The sequence below is a fragment of the Podarcis muralis genome, chromosome 5 (assembly GCF_964188315.1).
Source record: "Podarcis muralis chromosome 5, rPodMur119.hap1.1, whole genome shotgun sequence".
NCBI lineage: Eukaryota > Metazoa > Chordata > Lepidosauria > Squamata > Lacertidae > Podarcis > Podarcis muralis.
The window spans coordinates 80,498,494-80,522,805 of NC_135659.1; the positions used below are offsets into that span (position 1 = coordinate 80,498,494).

At 41.8% G+C, this 24,312-nt stretch overlaps 1 protein-coding gene across 4 annotated transcripts in view; it reads left to right on the forward strand.

The window, feature by feature from the left end:
- The window catches only part of EYA2 (EYA transcriptional coactivator and phosphatase 2), a 124,386-nt gene that overhangs the window by 72,864 nt on the left and 27,210 nt on the right, over positions 1 to 24,312 (forward strand). For all 4 annotated transcript variants that reach the window (XM_028735102.2, XM_028735104.2, XM_028735101.2 and 1 more), the window contains exons 6-9: positions 7,301 to 7,368; positions 9,853 to 10,033; positions 13,343 to 13,467; positions 14,603 to 14,686. In XM_028735102.2, coding sequence (XP_028590935.2) covers positions 7,301 to 7,368; positions 9,853 to 10,033; positions 13,343 to 13,467; positions 14,603 to 14,686 — 458 coding nt within the window. The remainder of the gene's footprint in view (positions 1 to 7,300; positions 7,369 to 9,852; positions 10,034 to 13,342; positions 13,468 to 14,602; positions 14,687 to 24,312) is intronic.

The window sequence follows — 24,312 nt, forward strand, 5'->3', positions numbered from 1 at the left end:
GACAATATTGTTGTAGGTCCGACTCAGGCTGCATCAGACAGGACTTTATTCTGCTTATACAGTAATTTCCACATTCTATATGATCTGTCACATGATTGGAATGCCACTTCTGGAAAACTGTTGGAAGCTTGGCTTTCATTTCCATGTTCATTTGCTTCCGGAACAATCTGTTACAGGCGTTTTTAGCATCGTGATTTCATAGGATGAAATTTGGAGCTGAAATTCTGTCATACAGTTCTTTCTCGTCATTTAAAAAACAGTTCCAGAATGCAACAGGTAATGCAGTGTAAACAGAACAGTAGAATGTGGGATAGAAGTTCTAGCATTGTAATCAGGAAGACTTAAGGCAATCTCTCCCTTGCAGTATATTCATAACCTCTGAACCATCAAGAGATTAGTTGGGTGCATAAACAAGCCATCAGACAGAATGTTCCTATCACCTGTTACAACTCAAACACTAATGCTTTTCTTTGTAGTTCATTTACATGCTGAGCTGTGAGTGATGAAAAATCAAGTTATGTACATGGGAACTCAGTTGACTTACTTGTTTCAGTAGTGAATGGTAGGCCCCAACCCTGAGATTACAGAAAATATAGTCAAATTCTTGCAGTAAACATCAAGACTAGACCACAATTATTAAAAGGGAAGATGAAATTCTGAGCCAAAAAATTGTGTGTGTGTGTGTGTGTGTGTGTGTGTGTGTGTGTGTGTGTGTACCTACTGTTTCTGATTATTCTTGGCTTTATTTTAAAAGGCACAATTTATGTGCATGTATATTTTGTTTTTTCTCAGCTGCATTTGTTTAAATAACTCTGTACTGTATTTTATGTTTATGGTCTGGTAGGCAAAATAAACTGAAACTATTTCATATAAAAGTTATGTAAATGCATGTGCATGCCAGCCCTAAGATGAATCTATCTAAATAAACAGGTAAGGCCTGACTTCTGTAGGGGAGTAACTGAGCGGAAATCCCAAGGCATGACCTTGAAACAGCATCTAGGCTGAAGTAAAATACTGTAGCCAGATGTAGGCCACAGAGTTCCATCATGTGAGAAAGCTGAGACATGCATGTAACAATATGTAAAATGTAATAACATGTATCTAGTTAGTTTTCTTACCTACCCTCTTACCTTTGGGTCCCTGTGTAGGTAATGGGAATAAATTTGCACACTCTAAAATAAAGTGGGTGCCTGAATGAGAGACCTTCTGGGAACCAATTATATGCCATCTTGCTAGAAGAGGTGGGATAAAAATGTAGAAAATAATTAATACAAAAATAACTGTTTTAAAGCCATAACAGAGGTTATTGCAGTGGCTTGAGATTTCCCACAGGAAATAGGTACCAAGGCAAATTGGTTGTGGTGACAGAGAGTAATAGAAGTGGCCGGTCGCTGCTGTTCAGTGCTTAGTGAAAGTAGTCAGGTCAATTTTCGTTTCACTGGGGATATGAGGTTCAGGGCCTGCAATTAGGCAGAGCAATGTGGTTGCCTCAGGTGGGAGGCAGCGTGGGTCCTGATCGCTCAAACACTTTGGAAAGTGTAGCTCTGCAAGGGAAATAGGGGTCTCCTAACAACGCCCAGCCTTCCTAGCAAACTACAGTTCCCAGGATGCTTTGGGGGAAAGTCATGACTTTTAATATGGTATAACAGTGCTTTAAATGTAAGTTACAGATGTGGCCGAGATGTGGCAGGACAGAGCTTTGAGAGCCACGTGGCCTGTTATGTGTCCTCTAAGGAAGCGTTAGAACAGCGAAGGAAGCTGTTGAAGTCATAGTCAACGTCTATTATTTTGTGTGCTGAATGGGGAAAGGGGTGCCATTTTGTCCTTCCACTCAACGGCCGCCATTTGTATCATGCCTTTCCTCCAAGGAATTGAGAGCAGTGTGCGCAGTCCCCCCACACTTAAGCCCCATATTTTAACCCACACATCAAGCCTGTGAGGTAAGCTAGGCTTAGACAGGGACTGGCTAAAGGTCACCCAGGAAGCTTCATTGCTGAGGGGGAGTTTGAACTTGGGTATCCCCAGTCTTAATTCTAGTACTCCAGTCAGTACCTCAGGGTCTCTCCATGCAAGCCCAGCAGAGCTAAAAACCCACACATTGTGCAAATATCTTTAAAAGCTGTCACCAAGTGTTCTAAAATAGTGGTCGCTGTGAAGAACGATCTGATACTGTTTCAGATTTGGTCATGAAAAGCTACACATTTTTGCAGTCCTTGCTTGTTCCAATATACACTGGTACTGAAAGAAAAGCATTGACTTTGGAACAACCTTCTGCGGATTGCGAATTTAACACTTTGCCTACGTAGCCACCAGGGTTGCCAGTTTGAAAAAAGAAGGTTAAATTGCTGGTAGTTGCCCAAACTTTACTGGCACCCGTATATAAGTACTTAGGTTATAGCATACCCTAAATACTGAAACATATTAAAAAATCTTAAACTTGTCTCAGTGTACACTTACTTTCCAAGACCCGACTTTCTACCTACATTTGGCAAAGCTGCTTTTTCATGAAGTGATTTTACTGCCTCCACACGGGGCACTGGCAATGACTGCCACTTGTGAAAATGAGCAGTGCTGCCAGTAGTTTTTATTCATCGTGGCTTTTGTTGCCCTGGAAATTCCCTTCCAATGGGATTTCACTGGGTAGAAATGGAAATCTTGCCCTCAGAATTTATGCATCTCAGCTGTGATGTTGGGGTGGAGCAGAGGGATCAAGGTGTTTTATTTGCTAAAGTGGACAGTGAGAAATGGGATTTTATAATTTGTGGTGGTCTTAAAACAAACATCTAGTCCTTTTATCTATCAATATATGCTAAAAAAAGGACTGGGAAGGGAAACTGTGGCTGCCCCTAATGTTATTGGACTACAATTCCCATCATCTCTCTAAAGAGGCTGGATTTAATAGATAAGATAAAATGGTGACCCCTGGCCTTTTAAAATTATTTTCCTGTTGATTCAAGTAGAACTTTAGTACATTCAACCTGGGGCTTTACAAACCATGAATAACTATCTTCAATAATTGTGAAATTGCTTGTATTTGTGATGGCAATAATTGTCTTGATTAAAATAGATGGTAGAGATGGTCCTATTCTGGCCTGCCACATCTTTTTATAATGCTAAATATATATATAAAGCTGTTGCAATTTGCCAGCATGGAAATGCTTGGCAAACATTGCAGGGATATTATATAGATATCACCAATAAGTCTTGTTAATTATGTGCAGTACAGTGAGAACCCTTTCTTAAAAATATATATACACAAGCTTACAAAAGTTAAAGGCCCTCCAGGCATGTGGCCCACCAAGGTTGAGACACGCTGCATCGCCTGGCTCAGGCACAGATGCAATTGTGTTAAAGTGTGGCACACATTTATTAAAGAAACATTAAAGGAATGGCAAATGGAATCAGCTTGTCATGAAAGGACGCGGGCTATTTCACTCATGGGTTTGCTAATGGTTTCAGTTTGAGTGTTGCCCTTATGTGCTCAGATGTTCTCATTTCACAATCCATCATTAGGAAAGCCCGTGGCACGGGGTCAATTTAGAGTTTTCCTACCAAGTACTTTCCAGTACTGTATATCTGAAGGGCTGTTCCCCTCTAATACCTAGGTTGTTTTATTACCAGCTAAATGTTCTCTGTGTTACCTGTGAATGAGAGCATTGTGACATTTTAGCAGCTGATTTGATTGAACACAGATGTGAACTATGCTCCATGTGAAGAGGATCCAAAAGGAAAAGATCTTGACTTGTGCTTCTGATTTTAAAGGAGCGCATGCAATCGAACGATAGCTGGATGACACAGACCCACAATCACAATAGCTGAAAGGCAGGTGGAGGGCAGTCATAGCTCAGTGGAAAAGCCCTTTTCCTGTATGGAAAAGGTCTCCGGTTCAAACCTTGGCACTTCCAGGCAGGGCTGGGAAGACTGGCGAGCCACTGCCAACCAGTGTAGAATAGGGGTTCCATAGGGCCCACCTGAGATGCCTTGAAAATTACTAGCCCCACCTGTCAGAAAATGGTGTCGCATGGACAGAACCAGTCACAAAATGGTGGCAGTTTGGCATAGTTTTCTACTGATATCTAATTCATCTTCAGAAATTGCTAACTTCTTTGACACAGCGTCTTCCTTGTAGCAAGGAGTTCCACAGCCCATTCATTTTCCAGTTTGGCATCAACTTAAAACACATTTATCTGCTCCGGCGTTTCTGAGATGTTGATTTAGTCTGCCGGGGTGTATGTGTCATTCTGCAGTTTTAGTTATGTTATTTTACCTGTTCTTGTTTATTCTGTTTCATGAGTGCTATTCTTTGTTCTGCTTATCGCAATCTGCCCTGGGATCTGTGATGGGGCAACACTTAGACTAAAGAAAAGGAAGTTGACAGGTGGGGGTGGCTCAGGGCAGTCTGAGGTTGGTGGGGCAGCACCCCACCTGTCCTGGTGGACAAGCAAGGCAGCAATAACACCTGAGTGGTTTTAGAAAGAACTTTTCACCAGCACCAGTCACTGCTGCTTCCCACCTGCCTTTCTGGTACTTATTGGCATGTGTACTTTGCGATGGACTCTTATTGGGCCCTAAGTGATCAAGCTAGGGAAGGAAATTTACCTGTCCCCCCTAACAGCCAACTGCAAGTAATGTTTTTCACCTTTGTTGTGGCAAATAAGTGGAATGCTCTGCTGATAGAGATTCAGCAGACACCTTACGTTCTAACCTTTTAGAGCCTGCTGGGCAATTTTCTGTGCTGCCAAACACAGGCAATTAAGAAAACATCTTTCCTTAATAGTTAGTTGAAAGCCTCTGATTTTGTTTTATTTTTCATGGTTTTTATTATTATAAAGATGTTGCTGTAAATGGCTTTGTTTTTTCTTATAAAGTGGCAAACACAGATAAATATATAAAACAAGTGCATTATGTATCACCTAGGTGCATCAGTAAGCCATTGAATGGGATACAGGTGGCGCTGTGGTCTAAACCACAGAGCCTAGGGCTTGCCGATCAGAAGGTCAGTGGTTCAAATCCCCGCGACAGGGTGAGCTCCCGTTGCTCGGTCCCTGCTCCTGCCAACCTAGCAGTTCGAAAGCACGTCAAAGTGCAAGTAGATAAATAGGTACCGCTCCGGCAGGAAGGTAAACGGCGTTTCCGTGCGCTGCTCTGGTTCGCCAGAAGCGGCTTAGTCATGCTGGCCACATGACCCGGAAGCTGTACGCCGGCTCCCTTGGCCAATAAAGCAAGATGAGCGCCGCAACCCCAGAGTTGGCCACGACTGGACCTAACGGTCAGGGGTCCCTTTACCTTTTTAAGCCAATGAATGTCAGCAAAGCTCTCAATTAAAAATTCTCTTATTTCTAGTCAAAGCAGTCCCTGATACTGAGCAGACATGGAGAAATACTTCAGAATACCATAGTCTAGGAAGAGGATGCATACTGATACTAACAGGACATAATTGAGGCTCCCCCCCCCCCCAAACCAAGTCATCAGCCCTTCATAAATATATCTAGTTCTGTGTTAAGTGATCTCTTTGATCCTCCAGTGGTTGCAAGGTGAGTGTTACAGAATTTTACACCTCTTACAGTTTGAAAACTTCCTTCCTCTTCCACTTCAGCAAGGGCTTTTGCCTAGAGTTTCTCTGGTGGGGGCAAACAAACAACTCACTTCTGTTGCTTTGCCTTCAATTCATCCAGCCCTGGTCTCTGAACATGCGTGAATTTGAAGTGCTGAGTCTAGAGAGGTTTTTTTTTTTTTGGCTTGGAAATGCAAAGCTGTTGACACATAGCTGCTTCTATGATTTATCCCCTTGGCATGAATGCTCCCAAGCTGAGCCCAGGGCAGGGCTGGGTGGAGAATACCCAAATGGAGCAGTGTCCCAGACTGGCACCCTTAAGGCAAGCTTGAGAGATCATTAGCTCTTGACCTTTCCTGTGCTTCTAATTCCCCCCCTCCCCTCCCCTTGTGCAAAATGTTTTTTAAAGGCCAAATGTGATGGCAAATTAGTTCTGGAAGCAGATTCTCCTCCTAGAGTGGGGTGGTTTTCTTTCTTTCTTTTTTTGGCATGAGATTTATTTCTCTCTGCATGTGCTTTTGTGACTGACTGCACTTGGCGAGCTGCAGTTTGTTCAGCTGTCCATTCCCCTGCCTAATCTAGGGTCTTAAAATAAAAACAAACAAGCGGATATTCGGAGAAAGGACGCAGCATGGAGACACTGAGAGGCATTTGTTCCTGTGCTTTGGCTAAAACAGCACTCCACTGGTCCCATGTACCGAGTCTTTGCTTTACGGCTAAAGATGCTGGCAGTTCCTACAATGAGAAACTGTGTCAAGGAGTTGGTTCATCAAGTTCTTCTTAAGTAGAAAGTTGCTTGGGATTTTTTTTTTGGGGGGGGTGGTAGAGGACAACAACAGAGGAGCTAAGCTAAATTCTGTTCAATCCAGGGCCATTTTGCCAGGGATACGTGAAATGTGTGGCATGGATGTGACCTTAGTTCATCAGTTCAGCTGTAAAAGAATAACATTGCCTATCCAAAAGCCACTTGAAACCAGCTTTCCAAATATATTGGAATGTGGTGCACTTCTGGATTTCAACCAGTTAGGAGTTCCAGAAGCATGGGGCTACCACAGAAAAGGCCATTTCTCTTGCGCCTGACACTCTGCCTGCAAAATGGTAGTTTAGTTGTTGTTTTTAACATACCCCTTCCTGAAATAAGACATTCCTCAGAAAGATGCAGTAGTGATATAAGAAGGGATTATTTTTGTTATTTTAACTGGTGCTTAAGAAATGCAGAGTAGCAGGATGTTTTCATAAGGCAAGTACCTAAAAAGGTGAGCTTTCAGAATCTTAGCATAGTCTTGCAGGAATCCTGACCTAGGGTGGGCAAATACTTCTGACCTGGTACCAGTGGCGTAGCGTGGGGGGTGCAGGGGGGGCCGGCCGCACCGGGCGCAACATCTGGGGTTAGAGCAAATCCACAGGTTAGGGGGCGCAAATCCACGGGTTAGGGGGCGCAAATTACTTGCCTTGCCCCGGGTGCTGACAACCCACGCTACACCACTGCCTGGTACAAAGCAGCTTCAAATGTTGACCACCATGGGAACTGGATGCTGGACCAGGTGGGACTTTGGCCTGATCCAGCAGTGTCATCTTATGTTCCGAAATCCTTAAGCTCCTAAAATCTTCCTTACCCATTGACAGGTTATACAGAAGATCAAGTAAAGGCAGGGCGAGGACCCGCCCTCTGAGGATAATTTGGCCATTTGTATTGGGCTTAATGGAATTCTATTACCTATCTTGTTTCTTCTTCTATTCTCTTAGGCACCTCAGGGATTTACCAGGGGCCCAACGGCCTGACGAGTTCTGCCGGGTTCAGCACAGTGCACCAGGTACAACTTTAACCATTTTTTTAAAAATGTCCTGAAAAGGAGGTGGTTCATATTTCAGCCGCATGGACATGAGTAACTTCCTTGATACCTGTCTCTGATTATCATACATAACGTCTCATTCTTAAGGAACAAAAAGCATACGTCTCTATGGACGCTCACAGATCTCAACGGCTTGGCAAGGGACTTGGAAACCAAATGCTTTCGAAATCAACCAAACACTCCTTCCTCCACCTCCCCCCCCCCCCCGTTCTTCCTCCACCTCCCCACCCCCCTTCTTCCTCCAACCAGTCCTGGCCCAATCTCAGCACTTTGGGTGTGACGCTGAAACATGTCACAATGGGGACACCACAGTATCACATGAACATCTTTTTTTGAAAATTAGCAGTTTCCATCATCTTGCAGAGAGTGCCGGCTTATTTCTTGGCTTTCGGTAACAGATGTGAATCAACATTCTAAAGCATCACTCAGAGACGCTTGCGAATATGAAGCCATCGGAGCCTGTTTGCGCTCTTCCTAATTTGGACGTACACCTGTTGATGAACTTCATGCTCTGCATAAGTTAGCACCTTTAAATATAAAGCATGTGTATAAATATATGATGTGGATAACATTACATGCAGAAACACTATATGAGAATGCTTGCTCATAAAGATTGGTGTAGACCAAGTATGAAGTCACTATGCTTCTTTTGTTTGTGCAAAGGCTGAAATATAAGCATTCGAAGATAAACTGAAATCACTGAGGTTATGGAACATACAAGTATCTTAAAGAATTACATCCTAAATTCAGTTTCCTATAAGCTTCGAAAGAACTTCGTGTTTTGGGGCTGTTGGGATGACAGGCCCCACGCCAGTGATAAAGGCACATACTTTTAGATGGTTCCAGTAGGCATAGCCAATTTGGTGCCTCCACATGTTGGACTACAGTTTCCATCATACCTGATCATTGATCATGCTGGCCAGGGCTGATGGGAGTTGCAGTCCAATATCTGAAATGAATGATGCTGGCTGCCCCTGTGTTAGAAGTTGCAGCAAACCAAGAACGTGAAATCATAGATTGGTTTGACAACCATGGTTAAGTTTAGGTTTGCCTACCTCTGTAACCTCTGCATGCAAGCTTGGGAATAGAGCTTAGCTCAGCAAGCTAAACCATGGTTTCACTGTGAGATTGAGAACGTGTGGCATCACAACAGAGTCATGTACAATTGCTGCTGAGCTAAACTTTCTAGCCTTCAGCTGCTTGTTGCTAGTCTGTAGGACTGCTGGACCTGTCAGTTAGAGAATATAGCTGAGATTGTTGGATGTGAGCTATGGCACAGGCTAATGAATTTCATGGAAAGGTAATTTATTCCGGGCTTCTTTGCCCAGTACACGGTTAGCAGGTACACATTAAAGGAGGATGTGCACATTTCTCTGAGGGTGCAATATGAATGAATACATGCTGCAAAGAGCCACATTTTGCAGTGTTGTCTTGTGGTATAGACATAGAACTGGTTCACACAGAACATTTGAATATGGTTTGGCACTATGAGAACAAGCCATGCTCTCCATATTCCCCCTCCACTCCCATACCCCACTTCAGTGAATTTGTTCCTGGTTTCATCAAACCATAGTTTTCTGGTATATGTGAAATTCGAAATGACAAGCTATGGCTTGAGCTCACTCCCCAAACTAGGGTTGCAGAAAACAGCAGTCTTGATTTAAGAACGTAAGAACCATGCTGGAGAAAGCCATCTAGTGCAGCTCTCTGTTCTCACAAGAGCCCATGGGAAATCCCAAGCAGAACCTTAGTGTAACATCACCCTCCAGTAAGTGGTATTCAAATGCATATTGTTTGATGGGATAAGAGCAAACCATGGTTTGATGAAAGCAGGAAGTAAGTCAGTGGAAGGGGATCGGGTTGATGAGTTGATTAAGCACAAAGCTTTTATAGCTATGGTGCCGGATCATAGATCAGAGCCGTTGTATAATTTAGTCATGTACTGGCCTTGCAGTTCACAGGTATACAGCAGGTGTTGATTTTTTAATGTGCATCCCCTAAAAGTGTTTTAACAACCACCAGGTAGATGGGACTCACTGCTGTATAAATGCAGTGTGCAAGAGGAAAAACAAGTGGGGCAAGACTACTTTTTAAATGTGCAATAGTTTTTTTTAATCACATTTTCACATTGACGTTGTGGTGCTGCTATTTAGAAAAAAATGAAGAAGTGCTATTACATGCATGCAGTCCCATGAAGTGGCTTGCTTGATTCCTGGCACTAGATTTCATGAAATAAGCAAGTTACTGTCAGCGCTTCCTGGCAAATGCAGCAAATTCAAAGGTGATGCAAAACACAGAAGCGGGGAATATGATAATGGCAAGAATAATGGGGAAATATTTGTAAGCCTGGTTATATTTAGCCTGCAAAGTGCATAACTCGTAATTAGGTGTGCTGCTTTTCAGACATTTGGAGAATGATTAGCGTTGCTGTCTCTTCTTTCAAAGGAGTATTCTTCATATCCCAGCTTCACCCAAAGCCAATATTCGCAGTATTACAGCTCTTCCTACAACTCTTCTTACATGTCTGCAAATAGCATCAGTCCATCAGCTATCCCAACATCGACCTACTCACTCCAAGAGTCTTCGCACAACATTAACAACAGTCAGAGCACCGAATCACTTTCTGGTAGGTGACTTTAATGATTGGAAATCCCTCCCCTGTTTAAAATGAACTAAAAAGTACAACTATGTGCAGGGCTTAAATTTTAGCCTGGGTGCAGGATCCTGTTTTTAGGATATTTCAGGACCAGTAAAATATGAATGGCAATGGCTCAAGGTGAATGCGGAGTATCTTTATTTTAGTACTAAATATAGAAAGCCAGATCCTACAAATCTAAGAATACGGGGTGGGGGGTGGGATCCCAAACCAAATGGTGTAACCTCTAGGCAGGAGCAGTTGGCAGGGTGCGGCTGTGTTCCAGAGCTGCGCTCCTGGCAGTAGAGCTGTCTCTACTTTCTTTGATGGTGGCAGGGCAGGGGTGAAGTCAAGGCTGCTTGAACACACTGGTGGAGCCCAGCATTGCACCCACACAGCCGCAACCTCATTGCTCCATCCTCGGGCTGTACAGGTGGTGAGCAGGGATGCTGCTATTGAGAGAGTGGCCCCACAGCACTGCTACCCCTGTGCTGTCTGCTCCTGCTTCCAGCTAAGCTTCAGTTGTGATGCTTCTTTTCCCACAACCCCCCAATCCTTGCAGCATAAACTATACATTAGTCTCTGTGGATGATGTATTGGGAGATATGTTTAGATTTCCCATGTGTTAAAGAAAATACAAGACTTTCTTATGATATACTGAATACAATAATAGATTAACAGTGCAGTTGGATTCAGTAGGGCTTGCTCCTGAGTAAATGCAGCTTTAAACTAATAATAATAATAATAATAATAATAATAATAAATAATAATAATATAAAAATAATGTATTGAAAATAAATAGGCAGTTTAAAATAAAGCCTTTAAAAAGCACATTGCTGTTAACTTAAAAGGTCTCTGAAATATAACAGATAATAATAACATGTTGTTCTGTGTCCTAAGCAACAATCATGGTGGTTATTGTCAGGCTCGTATCCCAAGGGTGCCACCCCCAAAAAGACCTTCTCCAGTAATCACTTTCCTGGCTTGAAGTGCCAGGGGATCCAGAGAAGGATGTCAGCAGCTGATCTTAACTGAGAGGCAGTTTCATATGGAATAAGTTAGTCCTTCATCTACTCTGAACTCAGACGATTTAGGACAGGGCTTGAAAAGTAAGAACCATAACTTCAGTCGGTGTCCGAAAACATAGTGCAAGTCAATGAAGCTCTTTCGATATTAGTGCAATAGAACAAACTTTGTTATTTGCCATAAGAGTGTGCATATTGGCATCAAATCATTATGGCAGTACAATTCCCGCCCCCCGCCCCCAAAAAGCCAAATATAATACTGTATTAATTAGGGGCTCAAAATAATGATATTAAATTTAGAAAAGGCTGGTGAAATGTTGAAAGAAGGCTAATGGAAGGGAAATTATTTCACATCTAGAAAGCATTAGTCCCAGTGCAGCTGTAGTTAGATGCAACAAGTCAAGATCAGACAGAGAAGAAAGCAAGACAAATGACTGAAACTGAAATTCTGTCATTAAATAGCTGCCTGTAGAAAGAGGGCACATAATCATCATCAACAATAGCAGCAAATACCACTGCTCTCATATTATTTTCTAGAAACAAAACATTTTTTAGCAACCACTTATAAGTTCTTAGTTTAACAAGCATTCATACTGATTGAGGACCTTTTAAATAAAGCTACAGATAACAGGCTAAGTAAACAATGAGCTCCATGTTTATTTTATTTCTTTTAAATAAATGCCCTTCCATACTTCTTGAAGTGATCCGTGATCTATTGGAGTGCTTAGTTTTTAACTATCAATTATGGGCTTAAATGTCATCATCTTCCAATGTTCTGTTGGAATGTAGTCAGTATATCACTTCCCCAGCGAAATTTTCATTGGCAGCCTATATCATTTTTATAAAGCACCACGTCATTTGTGGATAATCACTGTATGTACAACCCAAAGTGGGGTGTGCTCACTTAAGGAACAACCCTGCACATCTGTTGTTAGTCAAACAGAAAAAAATATAGTAAATTAAAACAAAACAAAATGCTAACGCAGATTACTGCAAAATTACTTTGGAGTATTTCCCCCTCGTTAGATTTGATCTCAGCCTGAGATTTCAAAATCCTTCCCATGAAAAAAATGAACCAGATTCCTGTTTAAAATGCTACATCTGAATTGCTAGAGGGATTGGAGAGCCCCATATAAAAGGAAAAGAAAATCAAAGTTAGTGGTATTCAAAAAGGTTATTTAAAATGTGGTCTCTTATCAACATTAACATTGTCCACAATAAACACCACTTAAAGACCCAAGGCAAGTAACAATTCTTTGATTATTTCAAAAATTTCGGAACTCTGTTAAGCTGCTTGGCTGAATTAAAACTTCCGTTCTAAGCATGTTTGTTTGAAAAATAAATAAAAGCTCTATTGGTTTTAAGTGGAACATTATTCGAAATTGGGCAAACCTTTTCTTCAGACAATGTTGCAAGCTGTTAAAATTGTGTTACATTTTGATTTTTTGCAATTTTCATTAAAAAATGTAATCCAACTTATAAAATACCCCTGTTTTCATTGAGGTGTTGGGTGGGAACCCATTGTTTTCTGGGTTAAAATGTGAAACAGGTGTGATGGAATGTTAAAAAGTTTTTGATAATCTATCCTCTGAAGATGCTTCTAAACCTTTTTTGAAACATTTAATACCTCCTAGGGTGAGATAGATTAGATGATAGATATAGATCTGTAGTGCTGCATTATTTCAGTAGAATAATTAGTTTTCTTTTCTTTCTTTTTTAAAAAGGTGAGTTGTACTACTACAAAAGAGTAATTTTACCCCTTTGGTGTTCTAAAAAATCTCAGGGTTACTAATCGCCCTGTCCTTTTGCACTGCTGTATTCAAATGATCAAGATCTGAACAGAATCAGCTGAGATAAGACAAGAGACAAGGGAATTGGTTCCCCTCAACTTAGCAGACGAGCCCTACATTACAACCAAACCAGCAAATGCATCTTTAGCAAGGTGTGTGGCTTCCTGATTTGGTCTGAAGATTTGCTAAACAGGCATAGGCAAACTCGGCCCTCCAGATGTTTTGGGACTATAACTCCCATCATCCCTGACCACTGGTCCTGTTAGCTAGGGATGATGGGAGTTGTCATCCCAAAACATCTGGAGGGCCGAGTTTGCCTATGCCTGTGCTAAGATACCATGGTGATTTGCTGAAGGATCTTACAATTGTCATTTCTGCTTCTTTGATGATAAGTGGAACACTGTTGTGTAGTTTTTCAAGAAGCTCAAGAGCCATAACATAGGAAGTTGGCTTTGAGTAGAATTATTTTCTATATATACCTGTAGGTGAATATACAACACCTGTAAAAGACACAGATACAGACAGGCAGCACAGAGGGACGGATGGAAAGCTACGAGGGCGATCGAAAAGAAACAATGATCCCTCCCCATCAGCTGACACCGAAATTGAGGTGAGATGTCTAGAGGGTTTCTTTCACCCCAACCCTATTTCATTTGTATTTGACTAAATCCAGGGCAGTAGACCTATTGAAATTAATGGACCTAGTCAATTTCATTAGTTTCAATGGCACTACACTGAGTAAAACTTAGGCTTCCCAACCTGTAACTAGGTTTTTCCCTACTGAAATTAAATAATATAGTTACCAGATAACTTGTTTCCTCCCCAAGTTTTTAAAGTCCTTGCTGTTATTTTGACTTATGAGTAGAATATATTTCAAAACAGATTATTGTTACATGTACATCTGGTAGAAAAACTATGCAGATGTAACCTTTCGCCCTTATTGTGGTTTCTTGATTCTGTTTTCCTTCATATGATGTAACCCAGGGAGGTTCATAAAATACCCGGTCTGGCTTCAGGTTTGAAGGGACCCTTGGCCAAGTGTCTTCTGTTAGGCTCCCTCTCAGCATTGGCGTAAGCTTATCTGGTGGCGGCCTGTTTTAATTTCCCACAATGCCCTAGAGTGATGCTACATCAGGGACATTGTGGGAAATCAAAATGGTTGCTTGCTACTGCCACCACCAGGTAAACCTTTGGCAAGGGCCCAAGGCAAACGTCTGAGCTGGTGGATTCAAGTGGGTTTCCTGTGGGAAACTTGATGGCACAGCTGATTCCTGCAGAAAGCCAGCTGGATGGCTGATGACTTCAAGCCCACTGATTTGAAGTCCCAAAGATAATCAGCTGATTTTGTGGCGATCTCAGGTGATTGACAGTTGGGTGGTCTTGACACTCCTTTCAAACTTGGGCCATAAGTGGTGGAGGAGATAAGGATCTGGCACACTGTGGCCAGATCAAGTTCCCCAACCTTTATGTAAAAGAAGAGATCTTATAAAGGGTTTGTATGATAGGCAGGTGTCATAAGGAGAGAAAATATGGAGTTGTTTCTAGAAGCAACCAACGTTCAGGTGGCTAATGTGATGGAACTGGATGAGTGAAGATAACAAGAATGTGTTGATGATATAAAGGGCTGTAGTCTAAGATATCTGGAGAGCACTGGTTTGAGGAAGGCTGGATCCCAAACGAATATATTCCTGCAACTAATATGGTATGATTTTTGTCTTCCCCCACCCCTCTGTCTTTCACCACAGCGTGTTTTTGTGTGGGACTTGGACGAGACGATAATTATTTTTCACTCCTTACTCACGGGAACGTTTGCATCCAGATATGGGAAGGTACTGTGGAATTTGTCTTCTCCCTCCCCCCTCCAACCGCCCCCGTTGCTGCTTGTCCACCCAGAACACATTGAAAATTATAAGGGCGGCCTAATACGCCAGCTTTTCTAGCAGATGTTGCTCATTTTTCTTCAGAATATATTTAATATAACTAAGTCCAGTGGTATTTCCCTCAAACATGTGAAAATTTAATTAACATCCCATCACACGGCCAAAAGACTCAAGTTCTTCAAAAGAGTATTGTTCGACTTCTCCAAAATAGGACAATGAGCTGTTTTTCTTGTCAAGGTTTTCCTCTCTCAAAAAAGAAAAGAAAAACAATTTATTCAGCAGACATGATACAAGAACTCCTGCTTGATCAAGGTACCAATTATTTCAGATTGACTCCCCTCTGCCCAGCACCTGGTTGGGGTTTTTCCTCAGATAAGGCTTGTGTAAAAGAGACAACGCAAATAGCAGGCTTTGTGTGATGTATGTGGTACTGGACTGTGCCATTTTGGACTGAAGGTGTGCTTTGAATGTCTCCTCAAGCTAAAAACCACAGGACCAACCTCCCTCAAAATTCAAAATTAGCATTTGCAACTAGTCATAAAGTCTGTTTGCTGCCTCTTCTATCAGAGATAGCATGTCTCTAAGGGTGGATGAGTTCTTTATTGAGCATTCATCCTGATTTGCTTGCAGGAAGCTTACATGGAGGTTAGATTATACCTGGTTGTTATATCTGACTTCTGTTGTCAAAGGTGATTTCCCTCTCAATACCAGTTCCTGGGAATCGCAGGTGGGCAGAGTGCTCTTGTGCTCAGATCCTGTTTCCTGATTTCCCACAGGCATCTGCTGGGCCACTGTGAGAACAGGGTGCTGGACTCGATGGGCCACTGGCCTGATTCAGCAAACTCTTCATTCATCCTACACGTTTCAGTGCATTTTTCTCTTGCTTTCCAAACTGCAAAAACTGTGATTATTTTAAAAAGTGGGTTTGTTGTGCTAGGGTGACAGAGCCCTTTAATTCATCTGAACTGTGCAAAAATATAGAGCCCAGTTTCAAAACTGTTTGACTTTCATGACTCTGTACCAAGGAACTCTGGGAAACTGGTACTGTGAAAGAGCAGAGACATGCAACATCAGCCATTTTCTCTGCTCTCCTTCAGGTAGAGAACTGAGCCCTAACTTCATACCAAAAAGTAATTTCATTTTCCGTCCCCACCTATCATGTCATATGACATTTCGTCAGAGGTCATGTCTGCAAGTAGCAAAAGATGCATGAATTCACATAACTTTCTCATTTGCAATTATTGTGGAGTAATAATTAATAACCACAACAGACCTCTAAAGCAGGTGGTCATCATTTAATTTGTTTTCTAATTACAGTTTCTCTTTTCTCTTTTTTCTTTTTTACTGATAATGACAAATGAATTCAAAACCTCTTTGAGTTAGAACAGGCTTAAGTACTTTAATATGGAGTGGAAGAGGCTGTGTTTGCTATTTATTAGATTGAGATGACCAACTTGGCAGTTGTTCGAACAGCCTTGAACACTGCTGCTATGGCTGCGGGAATATAATTTGACATCATTTTATGATTCTACCAGCTGGGCTTGTTTTATGATGGTTATAACAAGCCGGATGTATAATTAGCAAGATGGATTTATTGTCTGCCTTTAGATGTGGGCAAATGTAAAAAGTCCTAAAACATTGTTCATCATGTAGAAACCTGCTAAAGTGTTTGGAAGGTTTCTAGTATCTCCTTGTGAAAGGAAAGTCTATGTGATTGAAGAGGAAACTCTATACTAGTGCCTTTTAGCGCTCCTGAGGCATTTGACAACCAGCAGGAAGCAGAATTTAAATGGTGATTCCTCACAACACTTGATATAGCACTGTACTGTGGTCAATATTGTTCTATAATGTTTGTTCAGAACTGAACCCAGTTTTCATCAAAAGTGCCCTGTAACTATAATTAGAATCTTTCTCTCTGCGGCTTTTGCCTCTGTAATATCTTCCTGTTCAGGAGGCCAAAAGCAATTGATGAATTGTACCTCAGTCAGTCAGTTTATGTCCCCTGCTGGGGATAGGGTGCTTCAAATGCAAGTTTCATTCCCATCTGAAGGCAGCCCTGTTTAGGGAAGTTTTTAATGTGTGACATTTTAATGTATTTTTAATCTTTGTTGGAAGCCACCCAGAGTGGCTGGGGAAACCCAGCCAGATGGGCGGGGGGCAAATAATAAATTATTATTATTATTATTATTATTATTATTATTATTATTATTATTAGTGTGTGTGCATGTGCAGAAAAGCATTACTTTGCAACTTAAAAAAGAAGATGAAGAGATCAATATTTAAAGTGCCCCCTGTCATCCACAGGAAATGGGAACTGACTAACGATGAGGCAAATCATCTTCTTCTTTGGCGATCACTCATAGCCGAGTGAGATTGTCTTTCATAAACACGGTTTTAACAATGAGTCTGTAAGTGACTGTGGAGGCCAATTCTGGATCCACACATCCTTCCACAGTGGGGACATTGGTTTCAGGGCGGGAGTTGATCACGGTGTGGATTTGCCAAGCGTGCCATCCTCTTAGCACGTTTCTCCCTTGCGTCCTGAGTTCAAGTGTCTTCAAAGCCCATGACACCTTTGGTAAAGGCTGTTCTCCAACTGGAGTGCTCGTAGGCCAGTGTTTCCCAGTTGTCAGTGTTTATACTACATTTTTTTAAGGTTTGCCTTGATACAGTCTTTAAACCTCTTTTGTTGACCACCAGCATTACGCTTTCCATTTGGAGGTCATCCTCTGAGCGTGCGCACACTACGTTGTCACCGCATACTGAAGCTCTATGACGGAAGTTACGGTAACCTTACTCTTTGCTTTCAGGCTGCTCAGATTGAAGAGCTTTCCATCTGTTCAATATATGATTTCTACTCCAGTAGGGACTTTCCCTTCGACAAAGTGTAGGATTATGGCAATGAAAATAATGAATAGAGTTGGGGCAATAACACAACCCTGTTTAACACCTGATCCCACTGTGAATGGTTCACTTTGAGAGCCACTGTTATCTGCGATTGTTGCTGTCATATTATCATGGAGGAGCTGAATGATGTTTACAAATTTATCTGGGCAGCCAATTTTCAGGAGGACAGTCCACAGGGCATTACGACTTACAGTATCAAAAGGCTTAGGTCAATAAACAGGGGTTGGTTTTGCGCTCTGCATTTTTCTTGAAGCTGTCAAGTGGTGAAAATCATGTCCACTGTCCCCCTAGAAGGCCGAAAACCATTTTGGGATTCAGGAAGGGTCCCCTCGGATATAGTTTAAGAGACGGTTTGCCAAGATCCTTGCAAGAAATTTGCCTTCCACAGCTAATAGAGAGATGCCTCAATATTTTCCACAATCAGTTCTTTCACCTTTTTTTAAAGAGATTGATAATTTTGGCATCCCTAAAGTCTGCTGGGATCTCTTCTCTTTCCCAGAGTACAGTGGTACCTCAGTTTAAGAACAGTCGTGTTTACAAACGATTCGGTTTATAAACTCCGCAAAACCTGAAATAGTGTTCTGGTTTGCAAACTTTATCTCTGTCTAGGAATGGAATCCAAATGGTGGAAGGGCACTGACGGTGGGAGCCCTCATTAGGGAAAGTATGCCGAATGGTTTCAGTTTAAGAACGGACTTCCAGAACAGATTAAGTTCGTAAACCAAGGTACCACTGTGCCACATTCTTGCTAAATTGGATGGATAGGCTGCCACTGCAGTTGCATTGTTTGTGAGGGAAATTGCCACCAATTGGGTCTGGAAAAAAGATGGGGACAAAACTGAAAACATTGGAATGCAATAGATTGGCTGTAACGTTGTCTAGGTTTTCTGTAAAATGTGAATGAACAAAGGATAGCAATTCCAGATGAGGCAGCTGGTGTGGAAGGAACCTTTGCCTAATTTAATCAGCACAACAGTACCTAAACATGGCACTGTCCTTATTCTGGCAATTTTCCCCCCTTGGGGACTAATCTACTGATTACAGTTGCTGATTTGCGGTTGAACAATTTAAGAATTCAGCGTCCTTCAGCATCTGCCAATAGAACCTTTGAACCTGTCGTTTTCATGAGCACATGATACTTCACAAAGTAGTCTTGTCTTTGGTCTCACAGTGTAAAAAGATGGTTAAGAGGAAATGGCTATGCTAATAGGATAACTATATTTGTAAAGTAGTGCTGCAATCCTGTGCTTACTTATCTGAGAAAAAGCCACACTGAACACAGTGAGAATTCTGAGTAGACATGTATTGGATTGCACTGTCAGATTCCATAGGCAAAGGTTAAATATAAGTGTCTCTCTCATTATTTGCCAAACCATCACTTGAGATCCACTCCAATAGTCCAGATCATAGTTTAATCTACAGCCATGGCTTGTTCCATGGTGACTCATAGCAGGGCCTTCTCTGTTATGGCACCATGGCTGTAGAATTCTCTTCCACTAGAAGTACATTTGTGTCCCCCTCTCCCCATTTCCATCCTTTGGATGACTGATAAATACATATTTGGTTTTTTTGGCATTGGGGCTGATGCAATAGTTGGCCAGCTGTGTTCGTTGTGAGTCATGTGCTGCTGGAATTTTGTGAGCTTTGATAATTTTATGGTTTCAGTGTTTATTTTTAAAACATTGTATTTTATTGTAGTTTTTGTACATGGAGGTTCCTAGGAGCTTTGAAGGGAGGATGGTCTAATAATCATTGTTCTTGTTGCTGTTATTACAATGATAAATATTATTTTTATCGTCATTATTTTAACATCTTGGGATATAGTTCGAAGGAAAATCTCACACGAAAGAATGACACCGAAAAACCATTTTGCAGTGGGGTTTTCCTGCACAAATTATTGCAAGAGCTCACTTTCCCTTGGCCAAGTGTGACCAAGTTCAAGTAATCCTAGTTGTGTTAGCTCTGATCTTTTTTGTAGTCAGTAGGTTTCCCATGCAAATCTTGCAACATAATCCATCATTAATTACCCATGACAGGCATTAATTCCACAATCACAAAACCTGTATAGAACCAAATCTCTGTACAACTGAGGTGAGCAGTTCCAGCTTTTTTTTCTTTTCTTCCTGTTATGGCTTTCGGGTAAAAACAGGTGGGCTAAAAACATGAAATTACATCATGCTAATGCCCTTTATTGCTAAGAAGGTGAAGGAGTGTCAGCAGAAGAGGAGACACAATGGGGCCAAACCTCACTGCTTCCATTTAAGGGAGGTAGATCACCCTACCAGATTTGGATAATAACTTTGAAGCCTGGGGATGCCTGTTTAATTGCCTTCATACACATTCTGAAGCCAAACTCTGTATTCACATTAGTTTGTTCAGCCATTCTGAACTTTGCAGCTCAACTCAAATTTCAGGTATTTCATTTCAGGTGATCCACAGTCACAACGCATGTCAACGCTGTGTTGAGAATTGGGGGGGGGGGGAGCGACACATTCACAAAGTAACCAAAGGCCATGAAAATAGTAATTATTATTTTATTATTATTAAATGTCTATGCCACCCTTCATCTCAGTGGTTTACAAGATAAAAGCACAAAATTAGAACTCAGTTGCTGTATTCACCTGCAGACTATTGGTTCAGTTAGTCTTTCCCAACCTGGAAACATCTACATGTTTTGGACCAGGCATAGGCAAAGTCGGCCCTCCAGATGTTTTGGGACTACAACTTCCATAATCCCTGACCACTGGTCCTGTTAGCTAGGGATGATGGGAGTTGTAGTCCCAAAACATCTGGAGGGCCGACTTTGCCTAAGCCTGTTTTGGACTATAAAACATCATCCTTAACCATTTACCATGCTATTTGTGGCTGATGGGTCTTGCAGTCCAAAATATCTGGAGGGCACCAGGTTGGTAAGTCTAGGTTAAGTGATCTTGCCAATACTGCAGACCCTGGGCAGGGTCTGAGTGGGTAGAACCCATAATGGAACTAGGCAAGGCGCAGTGATTATGTGTTAGATCCAGGGGCAGAGCTCAGTACAGAAGCTGTTTATTCACCTAAGATGGGCAGCAGGGGTGGGGAACCTCTGACCAGTGTGCTAATCTTGGCCCGCTAGGTTTTGTGCACTAGTTCCAAGCATACTCAGTCCATGCAGAAAGCAGGAATGACTTCAGTGCATCCGCTAATGCATGGAAAGGTTGAATCTGCTCTTTTTGACTTATTCAACTTTGGCTTATTCAGCTTGTGGTGGTCCCATGGAATTGTCTGCTTGCTTAATGGAGTTGGCTCACTTACACCTAATAGATACAGTGTGTAAGTTGTTTGCACAAGTGTAGTCCAATGCACCTGATACCCAGCAAAATTACAGGGATGAAAATCAACAGTTTATCATGTTTTATCGCATATGCATTACATGCAGTGAGCATAAGCAAAGGGCAGGATGTGCAGGCCCTATCCTTTAGCACACCAGCTATATGTAGGGTTAAACCACAGAGCCTAGGGCTTGCCGATCAGAAGGTTGGCAGTTCGAATCCCCGCGATGGGGTGAGCTCCCGTTGCTCGGTCCCTGCTCCTGCCAACCTAGCAGTTCAAAAGCACAAAGTGCAAGTAGATAAATAGGTACCGCTCTGGCGGGAAGGTAAATGGCATTTCCGTGCGCTGCTCTGGTTCGCCAGAAGCAGCTTAGTCATGCTGGCCACATGACTTTGAAGCTGTACGCTGGCTGCCTCGACCAAAAAAGCGAGATGAGCGCCACAACGTCAGAGTCGTCCACCACTGGACCTAACGGTCAGGGGTCCCTTTACCTTTTTATATGTAGGTAAGAACAGAGTTTACATTAGCCCTATTGAGGCATGATCCTTCTCTTGCTAACTAGCTCGGCCCTCTCTTTCATTTCCCCATCGCCTGCTCTGCCACCCTCCACACACTGAGGAGCAAAGATATGTAGTGGAAAGTTTTGCTGTATGCATGGGGACTCCGCACATGATTTAGATCCCTGATTGTCCAGCACATGGAGGGTAGTCATGCAACAGGGACAGGATAAAGGGAGAGAAGTCAGCTAGCACAGCCCCCTTACTATATATGAAGAAGGTCTGAATAGGGCTATTATGAGCAACAAATCTCCTAAACGCTCTCCTAACTTCAGGTCTTCTTATGGTATTTTCAAGCTTGAACAGAACAGAGTTCAATTGTGTATTAATTATTTCAAGGGGGGAACTTCTATCAGAATAGAACTTTAGTTTATCGTATGGTTGCAGTAGTCACATTAATTTCCCTTAGAATTAGTATCTTCTTTGAAATGGAATCATGTTGATTCATGGTTCTGCTGGCTAGCCCGATGATGCTTTTTATCATTCTCTGCACTGTCAGAAAGAAAGAAAGAAAGAAAGAAAGAAAGAAAGAAAGAAAGAAAGAAAGGAGAACTTGTTTTATTTTCTAGCACTGCAAAATTAGTTGAAGAAGTTCAAATCTACTTGCTTTGCAAAGATTTTTTGTTGTTGTTGGTTTGTGAAAATCTGTATTGTGAGGGTTCAACTCAGATACGTAGACTTTCCCCTTGAGCTCTATTAGCTAATTCAGAATGGCATGTATTCTTTGCTTTGTTTGAGAATTGGCCTAATAAGTATGTACCGTTGCTGCTGCTGTTCAGACATCTAAGAGTTCTCCATTCCTTTGACAAACATAAGCCAAAGTGCTTAAGGACATCTGTTTATTTTATTTCTATAATGAGAAAACCTTCCATCTTCTTCCTGGTTCAGCTGTGTTTATTTACATTTTGTTACTCATATGGGCTGGGCACCTTGGGATATTAAAAACCCGCCGTGGCCTTTTAGCAGGCATCCCTCTTTAAAAAGCAAGAAGGGGGAAAAGAGGGGAAAGTGGAGAAAAGGCAGAATAAGCCCTTCCTAAGGAAAACACAGCCCTTTAGAATTCTATGAAATAGATTTTCAAAACAAATACGCTGTAATTCGCTCAGTAGATGGTGGATTAACTCAAGATGAATACAATTTGGGAAGGATTTTCTGAGGAAGTAGGAAATATTTTGCTTAACCTACTAGAGGCTGAATCTTGTGTTCAGTGCCCTTTTAGGTTAAATAATAAAAGCATTCAGTCATTGTAGGCAATCTTAAGACTGTTTTAGACGTGCCACTATATCGTTTGTTAGTGGAGCTGTGCAAGGCAGCTAGTGTTGTGTTTTCAGCAGCTTTGGATTGTGTTTAAAGAGAAAAAACAAGGGGAAGTTTGAGTGTGCCGAAGTTCTCATGGCTTGACATGACTGGAGGGAGTGCAAACCACTGATGTTAGAAAAGCTGTTACATCTGCACTAACTGGAATCTTCTAAATGCTCAGCCCAGGTGCCCATCACCCCATAGAGTTTCTGATTTGCACCTCTCCTCTTTCTTGTGCCATGTCCAGTCCCCAGCTCACAGGATGGCCAAATGTCCTATTTTACAGAGGATAGCCCTCTGTTTGAAAGCACCCACTATTTGAAGGACTGTCAAGTCCAGCTGAACAACAAAGGACCATAAGAAGAGAGAGAAGGGACCTTAAGGTTGCCCACTGACAGTCACCAGCTGGACAAGCAGCCTGGGCAGTCAGATCTGACTATATTTGAACCTCTAGTAGCCATTAATGGAGTTATGGGAAAGTATTAGTGAATGCTTATGAGAAAAGCTGTGTAAAGCGACCCAAGTTTTTGGTTTTATATTAACACAAATTATTACCTAAGGTGATTTTAAAAAATAAAATAAGAGAAGAATGAAGCAATAGGTTTTGAGGAAAGTTATAATGGAGTTCCGGAGTTGGGGGGAAATGTTCCCCTCTGCTGCTTGCTTAACTACTAAGCCATGTTAATTTATATGTGTATTCTTTCTCAGCAAGGCATGAAACTCAGCAACCAAAGAATAGATTATAACTTGCCCTCGTTCAGGCATGTGGCTCAGCCTTTTCTCCCTCCCTCTTTTCACAAGCTCTGCTTCTTTTTTTTCTAGTTAATACAAGCAAACAAACTAGTCCCATTTCCAAGCATTTCCAAGTAATTAAACCAAATTAAAACCATTAAACTCTTTCTTTACTGACAACTTCATTATTAACTGCTAACCGCAAAGATGAGATTTAACTTGGAAGGCCCTCAATTGCATACTAATCTGCCTTTCACCTCTGGCTGACACCTCCAAAAGATAACCCCCCCCCCTTCCCTTTAGAATAGAAGTCTGACAAATACACTTAATTAATGCTTTCTTCCTGGTGGAAAAGTCATTATTTGTTCACTGCATAAGCAAGTACTTGGCAGGAGCTTAGGAAGTCTGATAGTTTCTATAAAAGAGGAGTTTGTGTATGGGGAGGGAAGAGATTTTGTGCAGTGTGCTCCTTGTTTTTGAAAAAGCAAAATGTAGATAGAGATGTAGAAACACATTACGCAAACACTTGGAATGTCAGTTGAATTGGCACATAGGTAAAATGGAAGGCCACTCATTCTCTGCCCTTTCACTAATGGCATGCAAGTCTTAACAGTTTACCAGTTAAGACATAAGTCTGGGACTTTGAGTAATTTGGAACCAGAAACTGAAGTAAGAAAGAGTGACTTGCGCTTGAGAGATTGCCAAAGATAAGTCGGTCTCCAACTTCCCTTACATTTTCAGCAACAGCTACAGGAGATGAGGGGAACTGAA